Genomic DNA, 12,594 nt, shown 5'->3' with positions numbered 1-12,594 from the left:
AGCTGGATGACGCACAAATAAATAAAGGTGGCAGAGTCAAGCCAGTGTCAGATTGCAGTAATTGTTCATACTTGGGAAAGTAAACAGCTACTTTGTATTCTTCACGGCATGCTTGAAATAAGACTTCGACATCCTCACAGCGTCAAAAACTGATTTGGAATTAGACCCACACGACAAAAAAATTAAAAATAACACAACAAGAGGATACCAACTTTAAAAGTCTTTAATACAGAAAAGAGAGGAGAATTGAGTTCATACATATACTACAGCAGTATTCTCCTCAAAATGAATGAAAAGCCCAGTGTTTTCTGTCTTGGCAACAGCTTTGATTAATCATTTGTTTTTGTGGGCTCCAGAAAACTGTTCAATGTCATAACTTATTACTGTTTTAACATATTATAACTGCAGCCCATAATAATTAACGTAGATAAACGGTGTCCTAATGTTTGGCACGAGAATAAAGGAAGGGTTCGTGTAACTGAAGAAGTTTCAGTACCATTTTTCATTGGCTAATAATTATACAAATCAAATCTACGCCTAATAATTTAAACAAACAAACAAAGTCCTCGAAATAGAGCATTTTCTTTCACATCTGCATATTTACACATTTCATAATGTAATTCATTTCACAAAGCAACCCGACAATAGTCATTTTAAAATATGATAACATTAATAGCATCTCTGCTACAATTATTAAGAGGGAAAAGGTGTAACAAATATTAAAGGGAGAAAAACTGTGAGTTGTAATAATGCAGAATAAATTAATAAAGAAATCCACAGCTGTAGTTCATCTCCATGTGTCTGCTCTGCATCAGATAAAGCCTAATTTAATATTTTGTATTGTCACTATGAACTGACATACATTCATTTTAATGAACTGTTGTTTATTTATACACATTTGAAATATTTTTTCTATTTTTTATTTATATATATTAAGTAAATATGATTTTTTATTTATATAATATGAAACAATATACAGGTCATACGTATATATATATATATATATATATATATATATATATATATATATATATATATATATATATATATATATATATATATTTTTTTTTTTTTTAAGGCATGTTGTGGCTAATTAAAAACTGCTGTGTTAGGGGAAAAAGCAAAAAAAAAAAAAAAAAAAGGGAACGTTAAGTGCACTTTAATGGTAAAAGTGCACAGTTCTAAAGGGTGAGAAACCTAAAATCATGATTATTCAAAAAAAAAAAAAAAAACTGAGACAGAGGATCTACTCTTGAATGTTTGAGAACGAGAATTCCATCAAAGGAGGCACATTTCATTCTTCCACTGAATGAAAGACTTCAGACATTCCCTTCAATGTGGCAGACGGCGCTAAAGATGCTTCAGACCCCTGTGCAGGAAAAAAGTACACTTTAGAGACTTTAAAAGATGATATTAAAAGTGTTAAAGCACACAAAGGACCTTTAAATAAAGGGTTACTGTATTATCAGGGTTTGCGAGTGCTTCAGAGATGGTTAGATCTAGAGTTAGATTCACTCACTGGTGACGGTTGAGTATTTCCAATCTTACATGTTCCCATGCCTCCGTCTCTGGTGGAGCTCGGCGCTGGGCCGCCGTGGCCTGCTGTTTGCCATGGGGCCTCTCCGGATCTCTCTGTGCGTCCTTCTCCATTGTCTGTCACCTGTGGTCCACAGGGGGGAAGAAAACACACAATACACACTCTCTCAATGAAGGCTGAGGATGAGACGCACTAGGCAGGAACAGGGGCGGTGGAAAAAAGACACTGCTGCTTCTGCGTCACGCGCATAAATCACATGAAGAAGACACAGATAGATGTTCAACTGTACCCCACTGACAGACACTCACACACACATCTGAACAAATACACACACTCACACACACACACACACGTATGTATGCAAAATGCTGAAGATACACATTAGATTTTAATACACATGAATTGGTGTAGTTCTTGAATTACGGTTCAAAAATTTCAATTTTTGACAAGGCAAAGGCAACACAGCTGAATAATTTATATTATAAACAAATACAAATATTTTTCAACAAATTCACTATTGTTCAAAAGTTTGGGGTCAAAGATTTTTTTTTTTATTATATTTTTTAATGTCTAAAATACTGCATAAACACATTAGTGTAAATAAACACAAATTAACTTCATAAAAATGTTGTGGCCAAGGGTAATAAAACAAAATAAAATATATTATATTATATTATATTATATTATATTAATAAAATAAAACTAACTTAAATATAAAAATATATTTCAACAAATTCCCTACTGTCTAAAAAGTTTGGGTCGGTAAGATAAAAAAAAAAAAAAAAAAATATATATATATAATACTTAAATTGTATTGTATTGTACTGTATTATATTATATAATATTATTAAAAACATGTTTTTATAATAAAATAAAACAAACTATTTTTTTTTTCACAAATTCAGTTCTGTTCAAAGGTTTAGGTTCATTAAGATGTTTTTGAAAGAAGACGCTTATGTTCATCAAGGCTGCATTTATTTGGTCAACAACACAGTAAAAACTGTAATATTGTGAAATCAAATTAACGGTTTTCCAATTTATTATTTTTTTAAATATGATTTATTTCTGTAATGTGCAGCTGTATTGCCATTATCATAACTCTCCAGTCTTCAGTGTCACATGATCTTCAGAAATCATTCTAATGTACTGATTTACTGCTCAAGAAACATTTCTGATTATCATCAATGTTGAAAACATACATTTTTAAATAATCAAGGCATGTCTTCCAAAGCGTTTTTCTGTATAAACAACGAATAGCATTTAATCATATTCATTTTTATGCCCCAATATGAGACCGAGACCTAGTCAAAAACAGCTGTATTTACATACACCATCAGTCAAAAGCTTAGACACCCTTGACTAAATCTTCTCATAAATGTTTCACATGATCTTAAAAATAATTTAACCCATCAGCAAACAAAAGCTCTTCCTCACGACTGTTTTGAGGCCGATGAGACCAAACATACATTGTATCCTCTGACAGCACACAACAGCGCCCTGCATCTCTAAACACGCTCTCAGCTGACCCCGACAACGCAACAACAAAGACCAGAAGACAGGTCAATCCAGGACATAGATTAATGAGCCATGTGCGTCAACACATTGAGTACACACGCTGCCATCACAATGAGTGTCATCCAACTCCCAATATTAATTTACCAGCGCCGGTTTAAACCGGGTGGCTTTCACAATAGAATATTTACTTACAAAACAACTGTAGTACAATGAGGATGAGTTACGCACTGCTACAGCAGCACCCAAAAAACCTCGCAGGTCCGACTCCACACACACCGATTCTGCACGGTGTCGGATTATTAGTTCATCTGTCAGAAATAACTATCTATTTTACCTCAAAATCAGACGAAGGAAATTAAATTCTGCCTCAAGAATTTGCATTGGGACCTTTCTTAAAGCACATTTATTTTTTAAAATGATGTTCAGTAACAACTACAAGCAAATATGTCAAGATGTGGCCTCATTTTTGATTTATAGGTTTGTTGTGGTGGCACATTCCAGTGATATGATTCATTAAAATTAGTGAAATGTACTGTATGTGCTTGCATTTAAATAATAAAACACAAAATATAAAAGGAACAGAATAGATGTTTGAAATATTCGTAAAACTGTTTACGTACAGTATCTTTACTCAAAAGATGCTGAAACAACAACACACAATGCAACAGACAAATACATTTATCTGATGCAGGACCAATTAAACAAAACCGCACTAATGAAACTTGCTTCATGATTCTGCTCTGTGTTCCAGTAATGAGAATCAAGTGAATCATAACCGAAAGTTGTAAGACCTACAAATCAAAAGTAAAACGCATAAGCTCATTACAGCAATGCAAATGTCTAGCAATGCAATGCAAAATATTCTTTATTTTGTTAAAATGTATTATTTTTCTAATTATTATAAGAATTTTTTTTATATATATATTTTCAATTCATTTTGCAATGCAACATTTTTTCATGGAGTCTTTATTTTTTGTTAAAACATAAAACATACAAGTATTTTACTTAAAATACAATAATAATAATGATAATAATATAGAATTGCAATAAAAATAAGTTTTCAATGCATACTGCAATTCCAAAAAAAAAAAAATTTAATAAAAAATGTAAATAAATAATAAAACATTTATTTAAACACACACACACACACACACACACACACACATCCACACACACACTCGAAAAACCAACTGTTATTGTGACCTGGCCATATTTTTGTGAGATTTGGCCCTAAGTGACCACTATTAAGTCAAGTTTTACTAGGCTGTACTCACGGTGCTGGCCGGCGGCTCAGGGGACTCTGTAATGGATCTCTGTTTTGTGAGAAGATGTGTGTGTGGTAACTGCCCCAGGGGTTGATGGGAAAGCGACTGTGACCTCTTCACTGCAGAAGACACGGCCTGAGCGAAACGAGAGGGCGAAGAGGGCGAGTACGGTTTGGGAGCGGCGAAGCTTCTCAGCTTCTCTAGACTCAGCGAAGGTGTGGGGTTTGTGGGAAGACTCTTCTGACGGGACACTACAGATGCCGGTGGGAATTTGGGAGCTTCGGGTAGAGGCACATCCGCCGTTGCAGGCGCATCACTGGCTCTAGCGGTGTCCTCAGCTTCACACTGCACCGGTGGAGGAGGGAAGGTGTCCAGTGCAGGAAACACATCTGATTGCGGGCTGCTCGCGGTTTCTTTGGGCCGGGTCACAGGACTGCTACAACTGCTGCTGCTGCTATTACTGCCCACACTCGCTCGGCGAACGACCGCCGAGGTCACATAATCCCCGGGTGTTCGTTTGTGCTGCGGCAGGCGGAAAGAAGCTGGTTTGGGTCTTGTTTTCGGTGGAACTTTCTTGCATTCAGTTCCTTCTACAGGGGATGAAACGGCAGCTAGAGGAGAAGTACAAGGACTAGTTTCCGCAAAGACGTTCTGATGGCCGTTAGCAGCGACTGTACCATTGGAAACCGCTTTTGTTTCAGGTTTGTATTCTGCATTGGGCTCCAAAGTTAACTCTACTTCAAAGAAACGCAGCTTTTCGAGAGACTTCTGAGGCACGATGGTGTAGGTGGTCATGCCCGCTTTGGGAATGTATTCGCGGGTGAGCTCGTTGGATGGTTTGGGTTTGGGTTCTGCGTCTACGATATGCTTTACAGTATTTGTTTTAGAGGCTGGTGTGGACGTAAGATCCTTAGTTGGTTGGATCGCAGGCAACGGTGGTTCAGGAAGACGCAGCTCTTCTGTGGAAGTGGCCATGTCTCTTTTTAGGCCCGTTGAGGACTCCGATGGAGCGGTGGAGGGTTCAGTGCATGAGCTCGATGGCTCCGTAAAGGGTTTCTGGGACTCCATCTGCGTTTGAGTTTCGGTGTGAGCAACGCTGACCGAATTAGGGATGGTTTTAGGCACTTGGTCTTCGAGGATGGACTCGGAGCCCTGTGCTTGCAAATCCGTATGCGACGTCTGGATGCCGCATTCAGTGGTTTGCAGCTCGCTGAACAAAGATGCAGGCTTTTCTGTGGCGCTCACAGAAACCTCCTCCAGAACAGGGCCACTTTTCATCACCTCTTCTGTTTTTTCCGTTGGAGGCTCTAGAGAAAGAGAAAACATAGTCATGCAATGAAGCCTTTTTATTCTTTCAAACTGCAAACTGTAACCCATTGCACATCGAACAGCGCTTTCTTCAGAGATCATATCATGAGGAATCAGATTTTCCTGTTCAATCTTCTGAGGTTAAAGAGTTTGATGTACTACAGGAAGTTTCAGAACTCAACCACAGCATTTATTTAAACTAAGCTGCAAAAAATGACTCACAGGTATGAATAACAATTGCATAAAGTACACTAAAGTATAACACTGTGTAAAGGTGCTGAAGGATCTCACCCATGGGCTGAAGCTTACCTATCTCTTCTGAAGGGATATGAGAGCTTGTGGCCTGGTCCGACTTAATCTCTCCATTCACTATGGCCTCTGCAACTCTGTCAAGAGAAAAAGCCATGCAAAGTTAAAAAAAAATAGAAAAGTAGGTTTAAAAAAAATGTTGTGGGTTCGATTCCCAGGGAACACGTGTTAGGTAAAAAATGTTAGCGTGAATGCACCGTAAATCGCTTTGGATTAAAGCATTTGCTAAATGCATAACTGTATTGATTTATTTAATTTAATAAAAACAAAAAAATAAAAACCATTTACATGTTATATACATGTTTATATGTGTTGGTGTTAATATTTATACATTTTTTAAATTAATTTCTATTTTTATATTTTCATGTTCATTTAAGTGTGTTTTAGTCTATTTATACTCGTTTGTCATTTTTATTTTGTATTATTCCTATTCAGTTTTATTTTATTTCTATTCTGTTTTAGTCATTTTATTACAGTACTTCGATTTTAAAGCCATTTAATTTCAGTTACTTGGCAAGACACAATTTCTAATCTTATAATAGTTTTTTTTTGGTAACACTTTACGAGAAGGTCCCATAAGATAACCTTGTTTAATTCATTAACTAAGACTAACAAACAATGAACAATACATTCCTTACATAGAACTTTGTCTTTGTTAATGCTAGCTAATAAAAATACAATTGTTCCTTGTTAGCATAAGACCAGTAAGTATGAATAAATAGAACTTTTGAAAAATTAAAATGAAAATAAACTTTGTAAAATGAAATTAACATTAACTATGATTAATAAAAGTTTCATAAGTATTTGTCACGGTTAACTAATGCAGTTAACTAATGTAAAAAAAACGGAACCTAGTATAACCATTTCATCATATTTATATTCTAATTCTGTATCATTCATTCATTCTCATTTTTATTCAACGGAAACAACAGGCATAGTAAGGTTTTCTGATGGGTTTCCAAGCTTTTCTGGAGTGATCTGGCTTGTTTTTGAGTTGATAGGGTCCTTCAGGTTGACATTTTACTTAAGGCCTGTATATATACACAGTATAATGCATTATAAAAGCAGTTTGAATGCATTAATTATGCCTTGTAATGCACCTTATAATGCACTGTAAAATCTCATGAATAACTGTAACCACAGTTAATTCACTAGAACACTTATCAATTCATTGTTACACTCTGCATTTTACATTTTTAAATATAATTATTTACGGCAAGATAGAATGCATTACAATGCACATTATGAATAATAATAATGCTTTATACACTTTATAATGAATTATGCATCAAGGCTTTATGTGAAGTGTTTCTGCTAGTTTTAGTTGTGCACTTAGATTTGTATAAAATTAACTTTACTGTAGAGTAGTACGTACTCTGCATCAGTGGACTGGTCACATGACGGACCGTCTCCGGCCATCCCACTTCCCAGAATCTCTGCATCCTGAGAGGGAGATGCCGTCCCAGCGCGGCCCGAGTCCAGGGAGATGTCGGCAGACAAGTTGAGGCTGCTGTCTTCCTCCTCCTCCTCCTCTTCCTCCACAGCGGCCACCTGACCTTCTGCTCTCACGTTCATCTCCTCCTGTTCCCTGATCTCCTCCAGAGGAGACGCCAACGCCGCTTCTGCAGTGTAAGATCACGACAAATGCACAAAGTCAAATGCTTAGATATTACAAAGAGCAGCCCGATCCTTTGAGCTCTTCACTCTATCCCTCAGCAACACCAGCTCAGGGGTTTCCACATCCACTTGAAGTGATGCCCAGTCTCAGCTGACAGAGGGAGAGATCTGGCAGATGCAGCATTAATATGGACTGAGCGAGTGCTGTTAATTAAGACGTCTCGCTTCTCTCGCCTGATTCAGCTCTTCAATCGTCCTCTCAGGAGACCAGCGAGATGAAGAAACATCCAGAGAGCCGTCTCTGTGATCTCTCTCACACGTTTAGATTCAGAGGCCTTCTGCAGATGCTCTTTCTATCTCTGCTCCACTCTGAGCTCATATGTATGTGTTTTGGGGCGCTTTATTTATTTATTTGCGTGTCTGGCAGTGAAGTTATTAGGCCTTCATCAGCCAATCAGTGTTGACATGACCCGGTGTTGAAAAAAAAAGCCTTGTGACACAATGCAGCTCAGCTAAGGTTGCAGAGGATTCGTAAAACACACTTGTAAGAAACAAAAGCGAGTGAATGATCCCTGCGGGGACTCTGGAGGCCGTCTTTGTATAGTTATGAACAATAAGAAAAGTCTGCCTGCAGATTTCGGCTCGTGATTAGATGGCAATTAAACTCCTCATCTCACTTTTTTTTTTTTTTTTTTTACTTCACAGGAAACCCACGTCTTAAGATAAAATATATTTTTATGAGTGCTTTCAGAGATAAAGCGTATATATTTTTTCTTAATGCATTTACTCCACAGATGTTCAATGCAGGTGAGCAAAGTATATGCAAAGCTTCAATGATTACAAGAGGACCGGTTTTATTGCATCTCTTACTTCCAGCACTGACATGGTCTAAACTGAAATTTGATTAAAGAACGACAGACAGAGAGATAGATAGATAGATAGATGTGATCAAACTGTCTAATTATGAAGCATGGTGGTGTGTTACCTTGGCAACAGAGTCTGCAGTACAACAGTAATTAGTGAAAATAGACATCTCATTAAAATTTCAGTGAGGGCTCTGAGTTTTATAACTCTAAACTATGATATCATACTGTAAGATGTGGCAAAGCACATTCAGAGTCAAACGCACAGGCAACAGAAACCAAACTAAAGCAATGAAGGATTGCTTCCACACAATAAATGTTTTAGTAAAGTTTCTGAGCTTGCAGTTCAGGATGATTGTGATGAGAGAGACAGACAGACATATATAAAAAAGACTTTAAAAACTGCATGCAATAAAAAAAATACCATGCAACCAAGAAAAAAATAAAAGGTTGATTTCTTAAATTGAACAGGTCAAAAAGACTCATCGGTGTCTACTTAATTAATCGTTAGGGAGCTGTAATCATTCAGTGGAACTGGAAACTAAATCATTCAATTTCTCATCCAGGAAAATGTCAGGTTGAAGGCTTGCACTGATGAAATGTCAGAGCTGTGTTTACACCCAAACACACACCGCAGCTGCGGCTCATTTGTAACTGTGTGCCCCGTACGTGTGTGTGAGTGAGTGTATAACGTGTGTGTGAGTGTGAGAACGAGTCGAGCTAATACAGCTGCAAACATTTAACTCCTCCAGTAAATTCTCCCCAGCACAGCCTCCACCCAACGGCTCACATCCAGCACATCGTGAGCTGCCTTCTTCTGAGATGCCAACACAACTCACAGCTTACTCTAGAATCTCATGTTTTATTAACGTCATGTTACTTTTTTTTTTTGATGACAATCTTCCTCATGCAACAGACCCCCATGATAAAATGTTTTAAGCATCTGTTTAGTCTCTTGTATAAAGACCCATTTTATATTATGCAAAATTGATATTATAAATATGTCTAAAATATAAACAGGAAGTTTCTACTACGCTACATTACTTTTCTATTATTTTTTGACTGCAATGTTAGATATGCATGTATTTATTTAGTCATTTACGGTATTGAATCCAATCCAATTTTCTTGTATTTTAATCTACTTTTTTATTGTACGTTATTACATCATTTTCCTAGTATTTTTCAATATAGTCCAGTTCATTAGATATGTATTTATTTTAATCCATTTTATTTTAATCAATTACATTATTTTTCTATTTGAGCATTTATTTACTTACTTGAATCTAGTTTATTTTAATCTAATGCTCATTTATTTTTATCTACTTTTTTTATTATTTTAATATTGCTTTTATCAATTATTTGTTAAAATTTTTAAGCTTTAACAACAGACCCCAGTTTGAAAACCTTTGTTTGAATAAACAAATATAGAAGGCATATACACAAATTAGGGAAAACAGCATTCATTTAGATCCTTAGAACTGGCAGGTGTCTAACACAGAAGGTATCTAATAAGGCAGCATACACATCATTAAGATAGTAAAAGGCATAGATCAAATCAGAGAAAGCAGTGATGTGTTTATTGCACCACTAGGTGGAAACAAAGTCTTAAGAAAGTCAATTGCAAAACACTGTCACTGTCCCCAAATGTCCACCTACATCTCTGTCCCGTTCAAAGTACAGCCGCTGTGCTCATTCAAGCCCTTTAAATCCTCTAAATAATCAAATAAGAACTTCAAATAATACTCTTAACTCCAAATAACAACTTTTCTTTCATTACTTCTCCACATACTGCCAACAGATTACTGAGCACAAAACATGAAATAGCCAAGATATTAAATTCTCATAGCTCTTAGTGAGTTTGAGTTTAAACACAGAAGAGCGCAAATACGTCATTAAGGAATATTTAGAGAAGTCTCGGAGGTGGCATCAATGCATTTCATAATAACAATGTTGTGAAATTAATGTTTTAATTATTAAGTTTTGAATATAGAAATATGAAACAAATTTAAAATTACATAATCAAAATAAAACTAACCACCAGTAGGTGGCAGCAAGTCGCTGTCTTTGTCACTGAATCATTCATTCAAAGCGGATTCATTTAGGAACGAAGCAAGTGACTCACTGAATCATTCGGTCATTGACTCACTAGATTCATTCATGAACGAAACACCGCTGTGTTTGCATGGACATTAATCACAATCACACAACAGTGTTCCTAAAATATAACTCACTTAATATTAAGTTCTGTATAGAATCAAAAGCGTATATTCACATTTGTAAACTCCCTTTATAGTCATTAAAAAGCTGTCACTCTTCTTAGTTTAATCGCGATATCACAAACTTCCATTTTAATGAATGAAGCTCTCCACACTGCATTATGAATCTATTATTTACAGTAGATCATCTCTATACTTTGAGGACCATAGAGAAGCATTTCTATTGGCTGGAGTCTGTAGGTATAATGACCAATCACAGAAGACGCCACTGCACAGCGAATCATAGACACAGATGTATTGCAACAGGTTTATGTGAAGAACTGGGATCACTTTCGTAGTCTTTTGAATGGATAAAGTATAGAAATCACTATACCCCCCCCCCCCCCCATAATCCATAGCATATATCCCATGCATTCTTACATATACTTTCATGACATAAGACAGTTCAGTTGTGTTCAGACTGACCTGTGATGCCTCTGTCCTGTGTGGTTTCATCAGGAGGGGCTGCGCTGCTCGAGGTGGGGGGCGGAGGGGCCTTCCGCTTGGTGGACTTCTTGAAGGACGACTCTGTCGAGGACCCCCGGCTCAAAGGGGCCATATTCTGTGGAAAGCAGGCAGGGGGACAGTAATAAATATGACATATAATTCCAAATATTTGGCTGTGGGAAACGTAACCACATTCCCTAATGACAAGGTGATGAAATGAAACAACCCAGCACCGTGTTTATGTAGAAACAAAACAAATACTGTGAGTGAAAGCATGGGTTTTCTGCTCATTGTATTTGCAGAGTGCCGTTTATACGTAAATTCAGACGTGGTCTTTGAACTCAGGTCATGAAATAACAGGTTACAAAGTCTTGTTTGTTTTTTTTTACTTTAAAAGACTGCCACAACAATGAAGGATCACTTACAAAGAGTGTTTGGAAACTTAAACCACACTTAAAAATGTCTGAATGTCACTGCATTTGTTTCATTTCCTATAGTTTGCTTTAAATAAAATAAAATAAAATAAATATTTATTTTATAACAAACAAAAGAAATATATATTTATTTATATATATTTATATTGTCTTGTTTTTTTCTTTAGAAGTCTTTCAAGATAATGAAAGTGACACCAAAGAACCGAAACAACACTTAATTTCACTGCATTTGTTTTATTTTTTATAGTTTGCATTGCATTGCATAAAATAAAATGTCTGAATGTCATTGCATTTATTTTATTTTTTAAAGATTGTTTAATAGAAAAATAAAAATATTTAAAAAACATAAAAAAAAAAAAAAATTTAACAAGCAAACTTAAGTTTGTCTTATTTTTTTTATATATATATATATATATATATATATATATATATATATATATATATATATATATATATATATATATATATATATATATATATATATATATATATATATATACTCCGCCGCGGTATCCCCGAAGCAATCTAAAATAGTCCGAATATAAACACTTATTATAGGTGCACCCTAGTGATTCAGGACAAGCTAAAAACACGGTTTGGAAAATGGATTCATGGTGTACTCGCTTATTATATAAATTTTTCTACATTTTGAACACAAACAAAGTTACGGACCGCAGCTCTGATTGGTTGTTTCTTACCGGGAGCGATGGAGTTTCTGCAAATGGCAATAGGACACTGGGAGGAGCCAGAGGAGCTTGATTTTTTTCACAGATAATCTGTCTCATATTCTACTGTCAGGACATAATGACAGGTTTAATAAATATGTAAAAAAATTTTTTTTTACAAAAGTTCCCTTCAGCACCTTTAATGTCTTAAAATATTTTTTATAACAAGCAAAATATAGTTTGTCTTCTTTTTTTCTTTAAAAGACTTTCTTTTTTGTATAGTTTGCATTGCATTGTATAAAAGGTCTGAATGTCATTGCATTTATTTTATTTTTTATAGATTTTTTTTTATTTTTTATATTTTTTATAACAAACAAAA

At 35.6% G+C, this 12,594-nt stretch overlaps 1 protein-coding gene across 9 annotated transcripts in view; it reads right to left on the bottom strand.

Moving 5' to 3' along the window:
- Positions 1–207: 207 nt before the first annotated feature.
- Positions 208–12,594, bottom strand: part of LOC127965224 (cordon-bleu protein-like 1) — a 52,520-nt gene continuing 40,133 nt past the window's right edge. For 8 of the 9 annotated variants that reach the window (XM_052565912.1, XM_052565914.1, XM_052565915.1 and 5 more), the window contains 6 exons: positions 11,096–11,231; positions 7,310–7,556; positions 5,935–6,011; positions 4,327–5,624; positions 1,520–1,660; positions 208–1,369 (listed from right to left, as the gene is read on the bottom strand). In XM_052565912.1, the coding sequence (XP_052421872.1) occupies positions 1,295–1,369; positions 1,520–1,660; positions 4,327–5,624; positions 5,935–6,011; positions 7,310–7,556; positions 11,096–11,231 (1,974 nt within the window). In that variant the 3' untranslated portion in view covers positions 208–1,294. The remainder of the gene's footprint in view (positions 1,370–1,519; positions 1,661–4,326; positions 5,625–5,934; positions 6,012–7,309; positions 7,557–11,095; positions 11,232–12,594) is intronic. The other variant, XM_052565917.1, reaches the window with a different exon arrangement.

Source organism: Carassius gibelio, chromosome B9 (genome assembly GCF_023724105.1).
Source record: "Carassius gibelio isolate Cgi1373 ecotype wild population from Czech Republic chromosome B9, carGib1.2-hapl.c, whole genome shotgun sequence".
NCBI lineage: Eukaryota > Metazoa > Chordata > Actinopteri > Cypriniformes > Cyprinidae > Carassius > Carassius gibelio.
This window is presented reverse-complemented; position numbering and strand designations above follow the sequence as displayed.